The sequence below is a fragment of the Sus scrofa genome, chromosome 1, assembly GCF_000003025.6.
Source record: "Sus scrofa isolate TJ Tabasco breed Duroc chromosome 1, Sscrofa11.1, whole genome shotgun sequence".
Classification (NCBI taxonomy): domain Eukaryota; kingdom Metazoa; phylum Chordata; class Mammalia; order Artiodactyla; family Suidae; genus Sus; species Sus scrofa.
In genome coordinates this window covers 220,837,762-220,858,899 of record NC_010443.5, presented here as the reverse complement: position 1 = coordinate 220,858,899, position 21,138 = coordinate 220,837,762, and the positions used below count along the sequence as shown (strand labels likewise).

Genomic DNA, 21,138 nt, shown 5'->3' with positions numbered 1-21,138 from the left:
TATGGAAACAGATCCAACTAGGAACCATGAGGTTGTGGGTTAGATCCCTGGCCTTGCTCAGTGGGTTAAGGATCTGGCGTTGCCGTGAGCTGTGGTGTAGGTTGCAAATGATGCTTGGATTCTGCCTTGCTGTGGCTGTGGCATAGGCTGGCAGCTGCAGCTCCGATTTGACCCCTAGCCTGGGAACTTCCATATGCCCTGGGTGTGGCACTAAAAAGAAAACAGAAATATAAAGAACCCCAGTCAGTAAACTGGGAGAATGGAACTGTGTCCGGAGGGGTTTGAGGGGAGGGGTAAGGTATAATTTGGCAGAGGGAAGACCAGAGCAGATCAGGGAGCACAGGATATCTAAGAACAGAAAAGGAGTACACAGAGGAAGGGGAGCTGCGAAGGATCAGGTAAAGATGTAATTGAGAAAAATTCACCTTCCTCCCAGTTTTGCTTCCAGTGATCTCTCGTGTATGTGTGAAGCACTTACTAATCATTTGCTCCCTTATTATGGATAGAGACAAGCAGAGGACAGAGTAGTGTCTAATTGAGTTTTATTTTTAACTACAACAGGCTTTAACATTACTGTTTTCTATTAAAGAATGTCTGCATTGAGGCTCAGAGCATTAAATTATTGCTCACAGTTACATCACCAGTAAGTGACCCAACTAGAATCCAGTCCCTGGTGTCTGATTACAGGTGTCCCTGGCATTTTCCTTATGAGAACAGAGGCTTGTTTTATTCATGGCTGCGTCCTCTTTATCTACAACAGTTCTGGGCATAGAGCAGATGCTCAGTAAACATTCCGTGAATGAAGTAACCACTTCGCACCACGCTGCCTTCTTTAATGCTTCAGGCAAGTGTTAGCTAGTTCTGGGGGTACATGAAGCGGCAGTCCTTGTGTTCCTAGCTACTTAGCTCCCTCTTGGTCTCTTCCAACACTGTGGATATGAAATAAAGTTTGTTCTGAAATTTATGCTTTAAAAATTTGGTGTATGGAGTTCCCATTGTGACTCAGTGGTTAATGAATCCGACCAGTAGCCATGAGGACATGGGTTTAATCCCTGGCCTTGCACAGTGGGTTAAGGATCTGGTGTTGCTGTGAGCTGTGGGTGTAGGTCGAAGACAAGGCTCAGATCCTGCAATGCTGTGGCTGTGGTGTAGGCTGGGGGCTGCAGCTGTGATTCAACCCCTAGCCTGGGAACCTCCATATGCCTCGGGTGGGGCCCTGAAAAAGGAGAAAATACAAAAAAAGTAAGTGAAATTAAAGTTTGGTGTAATCAGAAGGCCAGGCAGCACATAAACTTAACAGTTTATATGATTCCCAGGAAGCTAGCAGATAACAGTGGGAAGCAGTTCCATGTGTAAATTGGTCCCTTTTGAGATGAGCTGGTGCCTTCTGAAATTAGCAGATTACTTAAGCTTGAAGGAGCTGAGGTCGCCATTTGTTATTTGACTGCGCTTTGCTCTGAGCTTTGAGGGTGGCCAGTAATGCAGTGAGTGCCGGACTTTCGCTCTTGTTTTCAAATTAAAGATTTAATTACAGTCTTCACTGAAGACGACCCAAGTGTGAAAATACCTCATCGGCTTGGAATGTAGGATCGAGGAGGAGTGTGTGGGTTGGAGTCAGTGCCTGGGTGTTTAAATACTTTCAACAGTAGCATTAAGGGTGAAATCAATTATATTGTGACCAAATGCTGGCCTGTTGGTTAGTCAGAATCAGTGAAATTTATTTTCTTATTCATCATTTTTTAAAGCGGAGAGGTTTTTTCCTTAGTAGTTATTCTGATAGGCAAAGACTTAAATTTCCAAGACTTCAGAGGTTTGAAAGATCTTTGAAATCTTTGGAGATTTGCTTTGTTAATCGGTAGGTATTACTGGTCCATTTGTATTCATGCTTCAGGTGTGCTTGGGAAGAAGGTGGATTCACTCATTGTTGGGGCCAGAGTTCTATTTCCATCTGTTGAAACAGGCTTATTTACTGTGTTGTCACATCTTCAATCAGTTATCAATCAATAATAATGAAAATGTGAGTTCCCACTGTGGTGCAGCGGAAATGAATCCAACTAGGTTGTGGTTCGATCCCGGGCCTTGCTTAGTGGGGTAAGGATCCGTCGTTGCCATGAGCTGTGGTCTAGGTCTCAGACATGGCTCAGATCCTGAGTTGCTGTGGCTGTGGCCAGCACCCATACCTCCGATTAGACCACTAGCCTGGGAATCTCCATATGCTTCGGGTGCAGCCCTAAAAAGCCAAAAAAGAAAAAAAAAAAGAAAAAGAAATGATAGCAGTTATTGAAAATATATCTGACGGCACAAATGACCTATTTTTAAATTTATTTTTTATAAGCTTCTTTTGCTCTGGAGAAAAAATGTCTATACCTTTGTCTCCTAGCTTCCATCCTTCTGACGTTTCAGGTAGTGTCCAGAGTGAAGTTGGGCCCACCTAAGAACAGATTCATGATGTCACGGTAACTTCCCATCACTTAGAAATGACCTGTTTTGCATAAGTGAATTTTCCAAACAGTTGATCATTCCTTCTGCAATTGCCAAAGTTCTCTGCCTCCCAAACTTTGGGGACAGGGACATTTACAAAATGGGATCTTTTTTCTCACCTTCAGGGTGCTGAGCCTTTTTTGAGGGATTGGGGTCACTATCACAGAGATCCATTGTTGTACTCCCAGCCCTCCTGGTTCTCCACCTGCTTTTTATTTTTTTAGTTTTCCTCACCTCTTCCTTGATGTGGGCTGGCAGCTGCCACTTCTTCCTTGTCATCATAGCTGCCTCCTACCATTCCTCCTGTGCATACTCATCCGGTGTGCTGGCCATGGTGGGTTGGGGTCTAGGAAACAGACTGGGGCTTTGACCAATGAGACTTTTTATCTTTCATTCTTCAACACTACTTGTCGAGTGCTCACTAGGGGTAAGGCTTTCAACTGGTGACTGGCAAAGGGCCTGAACCACAAATCCAATGTGGATCCTGCCCTGTGCTTTGGGGGAGCTGTTCGGTCAGTGATGGAAGGTGATAGAAAGTTGAAAGTGATGGTGCCACAGAAAGGTTCAGGCAAAGCACGCTGGGCATTAGAGGAGTGGCGTGTTTCTGTGTAGAGAGCTCAGGGAAGGCAGGCTTTTGGGCTGGGTTTTGACCTGCAGATGTTGGGGAGATAGTGGGACCCACATGTCAGAGGCAGGCAACCCAGGGTGTGTGAGGAGCAAGTGCAGGAGTGTGTCTGGAACTTGGCTGTGCCTTCAGGGAGAAGTCGGAAATCAGTTTGCTCCTCAAATGCCAGGCTGAACTTTTTCAGAGGTCTCCAAAGGTGTGTATTTGGGAAAAACATCTTGTTAAGAGACGTGCTTCTGAAAGAATAACTAACTGGCCATCCTGGGTAAATTAAAGGGAAATAGAGAAGACTGGACTGGTAGTCAGGTGCCTGCAGATGAGGGTGACTGGAAGGAAGGGGGTGCAGGAGGCTCTGGGGAGGACAGCAGGATGCAGCAGTGGTGGCTTAGATGTGGAAGACGGAGGGTCTGAGGTGGCGCCGGAGCTGCAGTAATGTGGGCGTGCTAGACCCACAGAGGAAGGACCTCGGGGTTTGTTGTAGAGGAGGAGATGGCAGGTTCATATCCCGACATAGGAGTGGGAAGCTCATCCAGCTGGAGATGTTCAGCTGGTATTTAAAATACAGAAGTAGTTCTCAGTGAGAAATCAGGGCAGGAGCTAGGAATCTTGAGGTCATTTGCCAAGAGAAGGTATTTAAAGCTTATGTGGCAAAGTTCCCGTGGTGGCTCAGCAGAAGCAAATCTGGCTAGTATCCATGAGGATGCAGGTTCAATCCCTGGCCTTCCTTAGTGAATTAAGGATCTGGTGTTGCCGTGAGCTGTGGTGTAGGTCACAGAGAGACTCGGATCCCGCGTTGCTGTGGCTGTGGCACAGTGCTGTGGCTGGCAGCCACAGTTCCAGCTCGATCCCTAGCCTGGGAACCTCCATGTGCCTGAGGTGCAGCCCTCAAAAGACAAAAAAAAAAAAAAAAAAAAAAAGCTTATGTGGCAAGAGAAGACCAAGTGGAGTAGTTTGGAGAGTCTGTACTTGGGTTGGGATTGAGGGATGGTCAGGAGGAGAGAAAGCCTGGCGGGCAGCTGAGGAGGATGGAGGGAAGAGGGTGTGTTGGCATCAGTGCTCCCGAGTAAAGAGGAAAAGACCACATCAGGCCATAGGCTTTGGGGGCCTGCAGGCCACGGGTGACCTTGAGAAACTTTTCTGGGAATGAAAGAGTCACAAGTTTGCCAGGCATAACCCAATGAGTAGTGGGCAGTGGGCCAGCTTTTTTCAGTGAAGTTTGGTGGAAATAAAACAGAGACAGGGCAGTAGGTCAGGTTTGGGGAAGAGTAGGAGGAAGTGGAGAATTAATATAAAAGGATCAGAAAACAAAACCCCACACTTCACATTCATTAGGACAGCTGTTATTTAAAAGCAACAATGGCGTTCCTATTGTGGCTATTGGAAACTAATCCGACTAGGAACAATGAGGTTGCGGGTTTGATCCCTGGCCTTGCTCAGTGGGTTAAGATCCGGTGTTGCTGTGAGCTGTGGTGTAGGTTGCAGATGTTACTTGGATCCTGCATTGCTGTGTGTGTGTGCTCTGGCATAGGTCAGCAGCTGTAGCTCCGATTGGACCCCTAGCCTGGGAACCTCTATGCCACAGGGGCGGCCCTAGAAAACAAAATAAATAAATAATAAAAGCAACAACCACAGAAAATAACAAGTGTTGCTGAACATGTGGAGAATCAGAACGCTTGCGCATTGCTGGTGGGGATCTAAAATGGTGCCCGTGCTGTGGAGAACTGAACTCAAAAAATGGAATTAATATATGTTCCAGAAATTCCATATCTGGGTAAACACTCCGACTGCTTGAAAAGAGCGGCTTGAACAGATATTTGAACATCAGTGTTCATGCCAACACTATTCACAATAGTCAGAAGCAAGACACAGTCCATTTGTTCCTTGATAAATGCCTGAGTAAACAACATGTTAAACAAGCAATAGAATTTTTTTTTTTGCTTTTTAGGGCTGCACCTGAGGCATATAGAAGTTCCCAGGCTAGGGGTGTCAAATCGGTGCTACAGCTGCCGGCCACAGCCACAGCAACACAGAATCAGAGCTGTTTCTGCAACCTACACCACAGTTCACGCAGTGCTGGATCCCCAACCCACTGAACGAGGACAGTACTGGATCCCCATATCCGCAAGGATACTAGTTGGATTTGTTTCTGCTGCACCACAGTGGGAACTCCCATAATAGAGTATTATTCAGTCTAAACAAGGAAAGAAATTCTGCCACATGCCTATAATCTGGGTGAACCTGGAGATGTAGTAAACCAGACCAAAGACCAACACTGTATATAATTCCACTTATATGAGGTTCCTAGAGTCATAAAATTCATAGAGCCAGAAAGTAGAGGGGTAGTTCCCATGGGCTGGACAGACGGAATGGGGAGATATTGCTTAACAGGTACAGAGTTTCATTTTGGGAAGATGACATACTTCTGGAGATGGCAGAGTGGTGATGGTTGCATAACATTGTGAAAATAATACCACTAAACTCTACACTTTAAAAGTGATTAAAATGTTAAGTTTTATGTTATGTGTATGTTAACCACAATAAAAAAAAATTTCTCTTATACAGCAAACAAAATCCTGAAAGGAAACCAGATTTTTTGATCAATAGAAAAAATTAAAGTTGTCTTACATTTTAATGAATACCTGCCAGCATTTGGTTTCTTTTATTTAATTCTGAGCTGAGCTTGGTTGACCAGCATCAGCAGGCCCTGCCCAGAGGTTTTCACCCAAAGAGACCATGGGTCATTCTGAGAAGCCCCTAAAAAAAGCCTCCAGTTAAGTTTGGCTTCAGATAGGATGCTGTTGGAGGTAAAGAGGAAAATCTTTTTCTTTTTTTTTCCTTTTTTAGGGCTGCACACGAGGCATATGGAAGTTGCCAGGGTAGGGTCCAATCAGAGCTGCAGCTGCAGGCCTAGACCACAGCTCATGGCAACACCAGGTCTTAACCCACTGAGCGAGGGTTAAGAACTTGCATCCTCTTGGATACCAATCAGAGCCACAGAGGGAACTCCCAGGAAAATCTTTTCTTGAAAGCAAACTAAAATACTTGTCAAAACATGAAGTTTTCTCTCCTGAAATAATTAAAAAAATACCATAACCCCCTGGAGAGGGGCGGGCATAATCACATTCTCTGAATGTTTTATATTACCCACAGATTAAACCTCTCTAGGGTTGAAGTCCTTTCTTGGGGTCTAATTGAACAGATGGCGCTTTAAACAAACAAAAATGTTTTAAGAAATATATATATATATATGATTTTTTTTTTTTTAGCAGTTGGGGTCTCAGTAAAAGTGTTAATACTCTCTAGGGAAAACATAGTTTGTGCTATTTTCTTATTTCTCTTCACCCTTAACGTGAACCATTCCAAAAGAGTGTTTTCTTGAGCCTGTAATCCAAACCACCTTATCCGTCCATGATGGCCATGTTGTATTTAGGGGGTAAAATAACCTGTGTGGCTGAGTAGACATGTATCCTCCTGTCTGGAAATGCCTGGAATTTTCTATCTTGATTGATTTCATCTGGTATATGTTTTATTTAAATGTGTCCTGTGTTTGCTTCCTTCTTCTGTACCAGAGAAAAATACTAACAATTACTCATCTTACATTTCCTGTAATGCTAGATAGAAAAGGAACAAAAAGTTGGCATAGTATTTGTAGCCAATACTGATGATGTTCTGCATTTGTTTTATGAAGAAGGTATCGTCTCCTGATGGTAAAGATAAAATAATGTACCAAACAGGAGTTCCCTTTGTAGTGCAGCCGAAACAAATCTGACTAGGAACCATGAGGTTGCGGGTTCGGTCCCTGGCCTCACTCAGTGAGTTAAGGATCAAGCATTGCCATGGGCTGTGGTGTAGGTTGCACACGTGGCTCGGACCCTGCATTGCTGTGGCTGTGGCATCAGCCAGCAGCTGTAGCTCCAGTTCAACCCCTAGCCTGGGAACCTCCGATACAGCCCTAAAAAGCAAAAACATAAAAATAAAACCACAAAAACAAAATAATGTACCAAATGCAATTTTCCCTACTCCCACTAGCATATCTTTTGAGGTACAATATTTATTTTCAAATTAAAAGCTGCCAGTTTCACATGAGTTCTACTTGACAAATGACTTGAGAACTTTCTCTTAGGTTCTTTGAACTGCAAAGTAGCAGAATATTTTGAACTAAAAGCGTTCCTAAAAGTCATATAGCTGAAGCTGCACATCATACATATTGGGTTAAACAGCATGCTTTAGCGGAGATGATGTAATTCCAAAGTGAAAGGCTGACTGCAGGCTGTTGGATTAGCTGGAAGCCGAGCTCATTTAGGGCCCTGGGTGAGAAGGTAGCTGCATTTACTCTGCTCATGACCCGCTCTCCTGGCAGTGATATTGACTCTGAAACTTTAGGCCTTTCTCTGAGTCTTAAATATGCTCATGAAGATTGAGATCTCTGTCATATAATGCCCTTTAAGGCAGAAGCATCTGTGAGTCTTTCTTCTCAGTGTGCAGGAAACTCTTGGCAAGGCTCCTTTAAAATTTTCTCTTGTTGCAAAATATCTGGACAGAGCCAACCTAGTTTCTAGGCTGGCAAATGCCACAGCCTGCTTTATGGGTTTGATTCCTTTTGTATCTGACAAAATAGCTTTCCCAGAATCAGATGCAAAAGCTCTTCCAGGCATGACTTGGAGAGCCTCTTGTTTGTCTGGTCCACTTTAGTTTCTGAAATGATCAAACATGTATTTAAACTCAGATGTTTTCAAATGCATGTGTGACCACCCAGTCATGGCCTGGTTTGCACTGCAGAGTCCCCCAAGGAACCATGGTCCTGTGGGCTCAACACAAAGTGGTGTTGAAAGCTGGCCTCTTTGGCAGAGAACATGTCCTCGTGTGTGTTGGATGCAGTTTTTCTCTTTGTTCCAGTGCCCAGTCTTCCCAGTAAAGACATACGGAATGAGATAAAACCTTTGCACTTTAAAATCCTTGAAACTGGTTTTAGTCTTGAGACTCTCTTTGCCAGTGTGTGGGTTGGCCCTGTTTTATGGTGACAGCATGTCTTGTGAAGACCAACTTCCATAGTCTTTCTCCCTCACTCATCCATTATTAAGCACCTGCTGGGTGCACTGTGCTGGGTGCAGTTTACCAGGTGCTAGTGTTTTACCTCTATTAGATCTTCTGGTTCTGCTGTGAGGCGGTTCCCCTGGCTCCCATCCCGGCCTGGTTCAGCCAAGTCTCCTTGCCCCTTGGCCCATCCTCAGAATGGGTCATGTGTACCTAAAGTCCCAAGAAAAGCACAAAATAATGGGCTCAGGTTTCAGTTTGGAATTCATCTTAGCTTTAGCCTTCTGGTGTGTAGATAAGGACAAATAAAGTAAAAGTCACCTTTCTCTGGACATAGGAATTGAAATTTGTCTGAAAACATTCAGGGAAATTTGAGCCATGCTGGCACTAATTGTTTTTTTTTTTTTTCTCTTTATCAACCAGTGTTTAATAAAAATCTTACTAATTTTAGGAGTTCCCATTGTGGCTCAGTGGTAACGAACCCGACTAGTGTCCATGAAGATTCAGGTTCGATCCCTGGCCTCACTCAGTGGGTTAAGAATCTGGCGCTGCCATGGCTGTGGTGTGGGCCAGCAGCTGTAGCTCTGATTCAACCCCAGCCTGGAAACTTCCATATGACGCAAGTGTGGCTCTAAAAAGGAAAAAAAAAAAAAATCTCACTATTTTCTTGGTCCTATCTTAGGCAGTGGAGGACAGAGACTAAGTCACACTTCCTTCCAGAAGGAAGTACACGGACTTACGCCTGGGAAAGGAGTCTTCACGTTTACACATGATTTTGTCCCACATCATCTCCTTGATCCTCCAAGCAACTTACTGAAATTCATCATTATTACCCTCCTTTTACAGTGAAAGAAATTAAGGCTCAAGGGTCTTTATTGAGGTGCCATGTCTGATAGCAGAGCTCATGGTCTTTCTGCACTGATTCTCAAGTGGCCGGTGTTGGGAGCTGGGCTCAGCCCAGCCTAACAGATCCTCCAGAATGAGCAGGGAAGGCCCTGGGGGCAGGAAACCTGCAGCTCTCCTGCCCTCACCAGTGCAGGTGTGTGATGGGAAAATGGTCTACCTCCCTAGAGATGAGAAGATAGACCATAGATGATAACCACTCAAAAAAGACTAAATGGGGCAGGGTTGGTGCAGACAGGGGCAGCAGAGGGAATAAAGGCAGGAGAGGAATGCTAGGAGCAGGGTTCACTTTGGACCACATCTGGTGCAGGCCACATCTGGGGGTGACCACATGGTGCAGCTGTGTACAGTTGTAATGTGGGCCTTTCATAAGCATCAGACTTAACGGGGTCCCACTGCTTTGTGTAGAACCATCCTAAGTGCTCTGCTCCGTCCCTGTTTTGCAGATGAGGAGATGGAGGCATGGAGAGGGTAGGCACCTGTTCATGGTCTTCAGATGGTAAAAGATGGTCCTCCTTCAAAGCCTGTACCCTCACCCTAGACCTGCTTTGTGGTCCTTTGACTGAGAGTCAGCATCTGGTACCCAAGCAAGCTCAGGCCCTCATCCAGGTGCCCAATAGTTGTAGCTTGCAAAAAAGGAGGCCCTTACTTCTTTTGGGACATTGGAGACTAACTAGTCTTTCACAAAGTTTTCAACTCTAAGGACAAACTTAAGCTCAAAAGAAGAGATTCTTTGTGCTTTCAAATACTGCTGACTGAAAGAATGGTTTGCTTGATCATTGGATAATACTTTTTGTGTGGTTTATAAAGCATTCTGCTGCTTGATTTTGATGTGACGCCACATCTTCTCACCCCGTCTCAAAAAATGAACAGGGCAAAGCACATATAACAAGGGACCAGTTGTCCAAGGAGGAGCAGGTTGTTTGCCTGCTGGATTTAGCACTCTGTCATGTAGGCCCCAAATGAGGTAGATGTATATTCCTGGTTCCTGGCTCTCAAGGCACATGTATATGGCATGGAAGGAACAGACTAAATCCTGAGTGGATTCTGGCACCTTGGAAGGCAAGAATCTTCTAACTTTAAGACACTGAGATTAGAGGCAGAAGAAGTAAGGAAACTAATATGTACTTAGGAATTACCATAGTGACCTGTCCTTAGCCTCACTGGGCAGGTGGGGAAACTCATGTTTACGTCCATCACCCACATGGTTAAGGGGATTCCTTTGAAGTCTGCTTTGTGGTTATTTCACTGATGAGGAAAATGGTACTGAGTTAGTCAGTGTGAGAATTTACCTCAGAATGTTGTCATGAGAGAGAAGGAAAATCCACACTGTGTTTATTAGGTTTTGCTTCCTTCGGATGGGCTACAGGAGGAAGTTAGTCAGTGAGAGAAGTCTCCCAGCTTATGGTGCAGCTCTGGAGGTGAGGAGCAGCCAGCAGCATCACCCGCTGGCGGGCATGAGCTTTCTGGGGAGGTGAGGATTGAGGAGGCACTTTGAGGGTGGGACTCCCTGTCAGGGCAGGGCTGCTGTCACAGGCATGTTTCTTATTCACAGACTTGCTTTGAGCGGTTTCGGTGACCCCCCACCCCCCTTCTGTGAAAGAAACAGGAAATGTGGGCTCCCAGCAGCTGCCATGCTGTGGTCTAGGAGAAGCTATCCTGGAGGGTGGAAGTGGGGCAGAGAAGGAATGCTTGACTGGAGACCAGGGGGAGGTGGAAGGCCGCACGGGGTCCCTTCTCTTCCCTTTTTGTGCTCTACTTATAGATAGGCCTTCTTCCCTTTGTGTGTCAGTTGAACCCCGAAAGTGATAAGGGGGCAGCTTGGATGCAGCATCCCCTAGTTCCTCAAGCAGCAGAGAAGCTAGTCTGCAGCAGCAGCAGGGCCAGCCTGTGGGCCCATGCTTCCCAGCCAGTGTGCTACCACAAGCTGCCTGCCAACGCCCAAAAGACCTCTGTTTATTTTGAGAATTACAAAGTTTGAGTATTGGGGTTCCTGTCGTGGCTTAGCAGAAACAAATCTGACTAGCATCTATGAGGACGCAGGTTCAATCCCTGGCCTTGCTCATTGGGTTGTGGATCTGGCATTTCTGTGAGCCGTAGATTGTAGACCAGGCTCAGATCTGGCATTGCTGTGGCTGTGGCTTAGGCTGGCGGCTGCAGCTCCAATTTAACCCCTAGCCTGGGAACTTCCATATGCTACAGGCGCAGCCCTAAAAAGACCAAAAAAAAAAAAAAAAAATTCTGAGTATTACCTTGTGTATCCATGTGATGCATGAAGTTTAGAGGGAAAAAGGTGGTGTTGATAGTAGATAAATATGTGCTTTCTGTTATCAGTTCACTTTATTTTCGAAGATGGCTTTTTCTAGTGCTTGCGACGGCTGTTGGTAGCAGGATCGAGGAGGAAAGCGCACATAATGTGCCTCATTCCATTGACAGGAACGCTTATTTATGATGGCGTGGCCCCTTCTCTCTGTAATATGCAGAGTGCAGAGCTGGCCTCTTAAAATTGCTGTTAGGTTTTAGAACTGACAGTTAAGATCATGTTTTCAGGGAAAGCGTAATCCTAAACAGCCCCCCTCTCTAGTCACTACCCTTTAATTACACACAGGTGGAAAAAACACGGTTAATTGTTTCAAAGATTATTATTTTTTTAGTAAATTTGTAGTAAATGGGGGAGATTAATAAAGGGCTATTTTATTCTCAGCTTGTGGTTTCTAATTACATCAGTTACAGCTTAGCCTTCCCCTTCACTAGAGTGCAGGCATGGACTGGAAAAGAATGAGCTCTAATCCTTGATAGATCAGGTGGAATAAAGATCTCCATTCATATCTCTACCTTTTATCCCTTGTTCTGAGTGCCAAGAATTAATGCTGTTTGAAAGTACAAACTGAACCTGCCAAGCCTCGGACAGCTAAGATAATCCCAATTATTTTAAATGTTAGTGAGAAGGGCAGTAGCCCTACTCTGGAAAAGAGTTCTATTGTGAAACATTAAATATCTGCTAAGTGGTATTGATTGGACATGATTTTATTTCCAAACACTCTGGTTATCACGAAGCGGAAGAATTCATTGTTTAAGACGTTTTCGTCAGCCTCTTAGGCCTGCAGACTCCAAGAAGCCAAAGAGGCTGGCACTTGGGTTTTTTCTTTTTTCCTGTCAGCATCTATGTGAAGAGTTGCTAACACATTTTTAGTTTTAAAATGGTTTCTTGGAGCTTAACAGAATTTAACATATAGAGGAAAAAAAATTTTTCCTCAAGCATGAATATCCTGTTTTCTCACATCGCTGGAAGAGAATTATTTGTTCCAGTCCACCGATTTCCAACAGATCATTCAAGTTAAAAGTCAGGGGTCTCTGCAATGTCAGAAGATTTAGCAGTTAGATTGGTTTTTGGTTTGTTTTTTAGAGAGGTGGGTGTGAGGGGGAGTCTCTAATATTTTCCGAAAAGAATACTGGTAGTTAGATGGCATCACTGAAACAATTTTTTTTTTTACTCACCTGACCCAGCCCCCAGCATTTGTAAGAGTGATTGTGTGTAAGGTGTTTTGTCTTTTAAATAATAATAAAAGAAAGACCATTTAGCTTTTGTAGACAAATAGGCTACTTGAGAGAAAACAGATACTGGTTTTGCTGGTTTAAACCAGGGTCAGCCTTGGAGGTTTACCCACCTTTCATTGTAACACAAAAAAAGAACAGAATGGGCACGTTTTCCTTTTTTTTTTTTTTTTTCTTTTCTTTTTCTTACTTTTCAGTCTCTACTTTGGTCTCCAGAAGTCATTTCTTCCATTTCTGTAAATGCTGTGGGAGCCTACTGATGATTACAGGGTAGCACAATCCTAAATTGTCTGTTGCCTGTGAAAGCTTCCTGCCCCCCAACCCCAAGGCAGCTGCCCCCATCCCCACCCCCAGCGCCAGAGGAGAGAGCTAACGTCTTCACTCATGCAAATAGTGGTGTGTTGAGCATCTCCGGGCCAATTATTCTTTCTTTCTTTGGGTTTATTCCCCAGAGTGGAATTACTGGGTCAGAGGGTATGAACAGTTTTACGGTTCTTATTACATGTCACTAGATTGCTGTCCAGAAAGATTGAACCAATTTCTAGTGCTGCCAGCAGCGTATCTTTCCCCACAGTCCCATGGACACTAGGCATTAGTATTTTTACAAAATAGTGAAGAGGAACCTTTTGAGTTGAAATTAGCCTTCCTCTGGGCTCATTAGAATCAACACGCAAAAAGGGAGAATTGGGGCTTTTAATTTTTAATTAGTGTAAAATGATTTTAAATGATCAATTTTTCTCCCAATAAAGTTCAATGAAACTGCATTTAAATGAAGAGGGTACCTGAGGGACTGCATTTAAAGATGATAATACAATAAATTTTGGACATTAGTCACTCAGATAAACACTGAATCTTTAATGCACTTGGAACTATTTAATGAGGTGCTACACAAAATGAGTTAAACAGTTAATATCCCTAACTTCAACAGCCTATTATTCAAAGACAGTGCTAAGCCTTGAACAAAAGTAAAAAGAACATGGATTTAAATTCTGAGTGGAGAAAAGCTTTAAAAATTGCACATATTTTCCAAAACAGGTTGAGTACCTTTATTTGCATCTTCTCTGGAGTGCAGTCATGCATTAAGAATGCTTGGAGCCTCCCTGGTCTAAGCAGGTAGCACACACTTGCACATCTTCACAGTCCCAGGTCAGAGGAATACCTTCCAAGAAAATATCCACAAGGCAAGTGAGAGCAGAAAGGGGCTATCCATGCCCAGTTCCTTTCTTCTGCAGAATTCCCATCCTTCCCTTTTTCAGTCCCAAGTGGGCTTAATGGGGAGTAGGGTTTATGGCTGGGGCGGGAGGCCTCCCTAGGTCAGCTCTGAAGTATAGGTAGAAGGCAAGCTGAGAGCTCGCACGTGCCTGGAGATGCTTATCTATTCCTTTGTAGTCTCTGCATTAAAACGACAAGGGTCAGTTATTTTGCCTTTTTAAACTCATACAGAGATTGGGAAAGTTCATGGCCAGTGACTAAATGTGGTACCCAAGGATGGGATGGTCCAGGGTTGAGAGCAAACCAGCAGGTGGGGCTGACGGGTGCTACACTGCCCTTGGCAGCTTCCTCAGGGTCTCTTTTATAAAACGGGAGAATAATTCTCTCAGTGAATGGTCTGAGCATTAAATGTAAATACTCATTATAGTAGGTGGCATACAAAGTGGTCAGTAAATGTTCACTCCCTTTCCCATCTCTTTACAGAGGACCTTCTGTCACTGGCTTGAGTTGGGGATGGGGGTGGGTAGATTAACCCCCAGACTCTCTGGTTGGCTTTTAGTTGGCTCTCTAGAACTGAGTACAGTAACAAGATGTCAGAGCAAAGTCTGCTGTCTGTTTATATGTTAACATCCTTAGGCATGTAAAAGAACTCGTAAATCTTCCTGGATTTGCAGGGAAATTTAAATTCATATAAAAATTCATATTTAGTAAGAAGCCTTTATGAAACGCAATAAAATGAGTGCTTCAAGTTTTGTAAGTTCCCAGTTTTTTTGTTGTTGTTGTTGCTCATATATATTTATATGTGCATGTATATGCTTTGGGGCATCTATCTGTAAAGTACTATTTAATGGCCCTTTTCCTTTCTTAGAAAAAACAGCTTACAAACTCATATTCTTGGGTTTTATTTAAGTTACTTAAAATTAAATAAATACTATTAATATCAAAAGTAAATTGCTTGCCAGGAAATTACCTAGATTGTTTTTCAAATATATTAACTTTATAAATTTTCAGATCATTTCTTTCCTTCCTTGGTATTGAATTAGCTGTCCAAAACTATCCCATCTGTCTGTCTGTCCGTATGTCGCATTAGAAAAAAGGAGCTTTCCGAAATAATTTGGTCCGGTGGAGTTCAAGATCCACTTGTTAAATCCCAGCTCTGTTCTTTTATTTCCGTGTGGTTCCACTAGCTGCAGCAAACCTTTTCCAAACCCATAACAAGCGTAAATAGTGTTCTCTTGTAAAAAGGTCTCTTTTCAGCACGGTAATATACCTTATTAAATTCCAAACATAATAAGTATTGATGGCAAACACATCAGGACCCAGTACAGCTTCTACTATGATTTAGTTCTCTACAAATGACTTCAGCACTCAGCTCCCAATGCATTTTGCTAATTACATCATAGATTTCCCTATTGATGAACACAAGCTGAATTAACACAGGAGCACTAATGTACCCTTTCACCATTATTGTTGTACAAGAAGCCGTGGCAGATGCTGGCAGTTAGTTACACAAACATTAGTATTAACGATTGGCCATTTGGAATTGGTGACAAACTACTGCCCGGCAGAATCCTGAGGCTGAAACCAATCAGGAAGTTAATGAGGAGAGAAATTACCACTGCAGCTTCCCCTTAATTACATTCACACTAGGCAGGAAGGGAGTTCTGGGGGTGGATCTAAACTTGGCTAAGGTTAAGAAGGTCAGAGACCCTTTTGCTTAAGTTTTGTATCTACTGTGGCTTGTAAGGTTGCAAAAATTGTTCAACACATTATTACTTTTCCATCCTTCATATTTAATGTCGGTTTCCTTGTGGAGTTTTTATGTTTATAGGTTTGATATTAAAACCTTTACCTGACTTCTGTTTTAGTATTGCATAATTCATTTTACTTTTTATGTTTTTTTAAAAAGTTTCCTTCCCATTTACTGCTTTTCCCTTTTTAAAAGTTATGTATGCTGACTCCCCAGCCAAGTGTTTGTTTCCCTCTAGCCAAGAAAAGTAACAGGAGAGTTGATAAGCTGTCCCATTGCTATATATTGAGAAACTAGGGTTACCTGTCAAATGGAAATACATGGGTGAGGTCTTTCCTGCTTGAAGTAATTTGTCAGAGGATCTTCAGAGAAGACTCAGCATCCCTTACATAAAGAGGAGGGGCTGAGTGAAGGGTGGAAGTAGTTTCCCCGGGGAGGGGGTGGCAGCAGACTATTTTTTGTTTTTAATGAACATAAAATTGAAACTCTGCTACCTAACTTGTATCTTCAGTGAAATAGACAATACTCTAAAGAAATGCTATTTTTTAAAAAAAATTCTAAAGAAGCTCTCGGGATTTTAATGAGTGAAAAAACATTTTCAACTTGGAATAGAAATTACAGAGCGCCTTTTTCTTTGTTGGAACCTAATTGAACAGTGAATATAGAAGACGACTAGCCACTTTTAACACTCTTCTCCCTCTGTCTCTCCCCACTTCCCAGTATTCTCGCCACCCAGCAGTCAAGATTCTGGCTTGGTTTCCCTCTCCAGCAGCTCTCCTATTAGTAATGAGAGCACAAAGGGAGTGCTTGAATGCGAGTCCGCCTCGGAGCCCAGCAGCTTCGCGGTCACTCCCGTCATTGAGGACGACGAGTAAGCGGTACCTTGCCTTGGAGTAGCAGGCTTATTCCGTTTATACACAGGGTTTGTTGTTAACATTTTGCCTTGACTCAGCCGCCAACCTATCTGTTTGAGAACCTGTTTCGTTGATACGCCTTAGAGCTTAGCCCAGAGGCTGGAACACATTTGGAATAGTTTAGGATCTGTGACAACCATCCGCAACAATTAAGTGCTTTGCTCACCAAGTTAAATATTAAATACTAGTGCCTCTCATTTTTTAAAAATGACTGGTTTACATGTAGTTTTCAAGAAATATAGTAATTCACTCAAGTAAAGGGGTAGTTGTGTACATTTACATATAAATGTGTCATAAGTAGAAGTTACTTTTAGTTTTAAAATGAAATCTTAGGTGCCTTAGATATTTTTTGAATTTTAGTATTTTAATAAAACTGCTAAAATATAAATTTAGCAAAGTAAGTACCTGACTGGTGAGAAGAAAAGAGCAGTTAGTGATTATTTTAGAAACCTGCAGGTTAGAGTAAATAGAAATACTGTGTGTTTGTGTTGCTGTTGGAAAAGCCTAGTCCCACCCCATCCCCTCAGATCTAAAACATGACTGCAATAGAGTCAGAATCAAAAATTGATGTGTTTAAGAATTGCAACCTTTTCTGTAAAGGGTAATTTGAAACGAATACAATTTAAAGTAATGCGGAGTTCTTGGGTGTTGTTTCTAGAATAATGTAAGAGTTTATGATACACATTCTACTACAAGAAAAAAAATGGATGCAATCTAGATTATTTTGTAACCTTAGGTTGTAATCTGATTTGAAAATAAGTACACCTCTAAAAGTTACTACAGATTTCTGAGTTCATTATTTTGTTAAAAATTGCTTGTGGCGTACATAACGTACTTCCTTATGTAACAGAAGCCATCCTTAAATGAAACTAGTCTGAAAAAAATTCATTGTTCTGTGTAGTTGCAGCTGTACCTGAAATAAAAATGTTATTGATGACTGAATTTTCTTGTGTGTATATTTGGTGAGCGGTATTAAACAGGAAAAAAGAAATTACTTGTATTTTCTTCGCTCTGTGCTTTGAAAACATCTATTTGATTTCACCCCCATCTGTTGTAATCAATAACCTGACCATCTTGTTTTTTATTAAATGCACTTACTCTTAATTTCATCCACCAGTGGTTTTAGAGAGAATAATGTGGAGTTACCTATATAGGTTTGACATTATAAATCACTTCTTGGGGCTGAATCGTATAGCGGTATCGATTGATCCTGATATATCACAGAAATTTACTGTCACTTCTGTTTTCAATTAAAGATACAATCAGTCAGATAATGACTTAATTGGATTTTACAGAAGATTGAGTTTTATTGCCCAGTGCTTTACGAGTTTAGTTAAGGAAGATCATTTTATCACACTTGTCAGGCTGCTGCTACTGCAGCCATATGCCCTTCGGGGCGGCTGTAGCTGTAGCTATTGTGACGGCTACGCCGCCGGGAGGCTGCGGGGCGCGCCAGGAAGGACTGGGCCTGCGGTGTCGTCACTTCCAAGGCGTTAGTAGTGGCGTTCTTGGAGATGAAGATCCTTTCTCACTTGCGCACTAGCTGCACACTGCCCAGACCCCTTTCATTTCTTTGAATAATTCTGGTTTCTGCGGATCCAGGACTCTTCTACTTCCTACTGTTCCATAGATGACCCCATCATACTAATTCTGTCCAGTGTTTTTGATGGAGAGGTTTGGCATATCCCTCAATGGGTGCGTGTGTGTGTGCGCCCTTACCCAGCACAGCCCTCTCTCCTCAGTGCTCTTGCATTTCTGGAAAGCCTGACAGAGCCGGGATAAGCATGTCAGAGATTGACAGAGCAGCCCCTGGGTGTGTCAGGCTCCGGGTTTCAGAGAAGCCTTGGGCATCTGTATTTCCGCTGCCCCGAGAAGCTCCACTCCGGGTCACTCTAACCCTAGGAACCTGGTTGGTCGGATGGGTAGCGGCTGCCCTTCGGAGAGGCCCCTCTGCCCTACTACGCCCGAGGGTTCGCCTGCTTCTCCAGAAGCCGAGTTTGGTTCTGAATTCGGGCGGCCGCTGCGAGGGCACTCCTATAGAAGATCCTGCCCCAGAAGGGCAGCTCCTGGCGCGAGTGCCAGGCCCCAGGACCGCGACAGGCCCAGATGGAGTCGTGGGAATATTCTGCTTCTCTCTTCTCTACCGAATAGCTCTGTGAAAGGGATCTGGGTCCTTCCTCCCGCGCCTGGTAGGGTGGGGTGGCCGTGAGATGCTCAAGTTTCCTCCCCCGCGGGTGGACGGGGGCGCTCCAGTAAGGCTAAGGCGGACTGATTTAGGAATTTAGCAAATTCATAACACAAGGTTAAGCACAGACAACAAGGCTTGGCTTCTAGATTTTAACCGTATCTTAATACCCAAGTTTGAGGGGCGATCAGTTTCTCAGAGCTCTGCCTTCTTGATCAGAGACTTGTAATAAGCAAGGCCGCGTCCCCCCGCCACGGGCGACATGCCCAGAGTGTGCAGTGTGCGGTGGTCACCACACTTGTACGTAGGAGTGGGCGTGTCGGATGCCTTTCTGTCCGTCCCTTACAGGCACTGTGGCTCCAGCTCTGGGAAACCAAGGAAGCCTCGCCGGGCCTCCTCTCCCGAGCGCTGAGGAAGCTGCCGCCACGAGACATGGGGCTGTGGTCCCGAAGTGGATGGACCCTTACCCACTACCAGCAGACGGCAATATCCGGGGCCAGGCCCACTTGGGTGCCTCTGGTTCTCACCCCCATTAAGTGTGATGCAGACGCTGCTATGCAGAACAAGGGTCGCAGGGAAAGCCGCCTGCGGGGCCCAGGGTGCTCTTGCTATACTCGCTGCCGCAATCCTTGCTATACCTGCAGCTGGGGCTCTCCCCAAAGCCCACGCACCAAACTGCCATTCTGGGCAGGGGCAGGAGTTACTTCGTCGAAACTAGACTACTTCCACTGCGTAGAAATCGAACCGGTTCCCGGCTTTTCGGGAACCGCACTGCTTAACTGGCTTCACTTGCACGTAGGCTGCACTGCATCTGACGCTTGGCACCAAGTGGTATTCGAAGAGTTTTGTAGCGCTTTTATTTAGCGATTCGTGTCACAAAGAAAACCACAGGGTAGCCTATTGAGGGCGGGGGATTTTCCCTGTCGGCCTGGGCCTGACCCAGTCCGCCCTGCCGGTTGGCGTCGCCCTGCGCCGCCATCCCTCTGGGAGCTTTGCCCTGAAAACTTGCAAGGAGTCTTTGCCCTCCTTTTTCTCTCCGTGCACACGCACGCGGGTGAGGCCTGAGACCTGTGCTGCGCGTCGCCTGCACGGGGTTTGGCGCCCGTGAAGCTCAGCCGCCAACGACTCTTGATTCTCGCCCTGAAAGGACACCTCTTCCCGCTACCACTCCTGGAAACGCATTGGTCTTTACTAAGCCAACAGTTCGTTAAGTGCCGTCCCCCATCCTCAGCAAAAATGCCTGCAAACTTTTCGGCAGCCTTAAGCTGCAGCGACGGACAGCTGGGTAGAGTCCCAGGCGAATGGGCGGGGCGAGCGGGGTTGGGGGCCTGTGGATTGGTGGGCGGGGCCCTCGCTTGCTCCGGAAGTTGCCCCGCCCAGGAGGCTCTAGCTTGGGTGCAGTGGGCTGAGTCTCGGCCTAGTCGTCCCGGGTGGGGTGGTCTTTAGGTGTCTGCCCAGCACCTCGGCAAGTTACTGTCTCGCTAGTCGGCTTCTGTGTGTGGAGTTCGCACCCAAATTTCTCTGGCGTGCAGGGGCAGCGCCAGCCGTTTCCCATATTTATTCCCGGGGGCTTCTCGAACCCAGAAAGGACTTCTTCCCTGCAAGTCTTCACATCCGCCCACATTCTCCCCCGCCCCAGTAGAGCTTAGCTGGGGGACTGCAGAGGAGCCGGGAGGCGAAAGAGAGTTCCGGCGGGGGGTTGTTTTGGGACCTGCATCAGGGACAGGAAAGCAAACACTGGGGAAAAGAAACTGCCTTGCTTCTTGAATGTTTCTCTAAATTATCTAATATGATCTCCTTGGCTTATTTTGCTTTTTAAGGTCGCAGGGGAAAGATTATTTTAAAACTGTTATAAAGTCAGCGCTGCTCTCATTTCACCTTGGAGGGTACAGGTTTCTTTCCCTTGGCAGAGATGGCAGACGGGGTCTGCAGGCTGCCCAGCCGACACTTTTCCAAAACTACGTGGGGACCTGATCGCTGCCACCAGTCTCAATGCCTTCCCGCTGCCCAGCGGGGTGTTTGCCACTCGCCCCCGGGGACCCGGGCGCTCGTGCCTCGCCTCCCAGAAGGAGGCCGAAGGGACTCTTGAGAAGCAACATTCAGAGCCCTAGACTTCCTGAGGAACCAGGCCTGGGTCCCGCCACCCTGGCCCAGCGGGAGCGCTCCGAGGGTGTCCTTTCCCAGTGCATCTCTTCCAAAGCGGTTAGATGTCGCCGCTCTGGGGACCTCTCAGATGTTGCAGTGTGGGAGCGACACCCTTATTGCCAAACTAAAGGATGTGGCAATCGAAGATGTTGTTTCTGGGCAGCGACTCAGGAATCTCACCGGTGGGAACGCTTGCCTCCTAGATAAGACTGCTGCTGGTTTTGAGAGAGTTCTAGAATAAGGACAGAGTAGCAGTGCTTGGGCGGGCTGCACCGGGGCCCAAGAGGTTGCAGGGCCTTAGAGGCGCCGTTTGCTGCAGAAAGCCTCCGCCTAC

At 45.1% G+C, this 21,138-nt stretch overlaps 1 protein-coding gene across 1 annotated transcript in view; it reads left to right on the top strand.

The window, feature by feature from the left end:
- Positions 1–17,415, top strand: part of DMRT1 (doublesex and mab-3 related transcription factor 1) — a 111,958-nt gene extending 94,543 nt beyond the window's left edge. Inside the window, 4 exon segments of the mRNA NM_214111.1 lie at positions 16,281–16,425; positions 16,428–16,430; positions 16,432–16,435; positions 16,438–17,415. Coding sequence (NP_999276.1) covers positions 16,281–16,425; positions 16,428–16,430; positions 16,432–16,435 — 152 coding nt within the window. The 3' untranslated portion in view covers positions 16,438–17,415.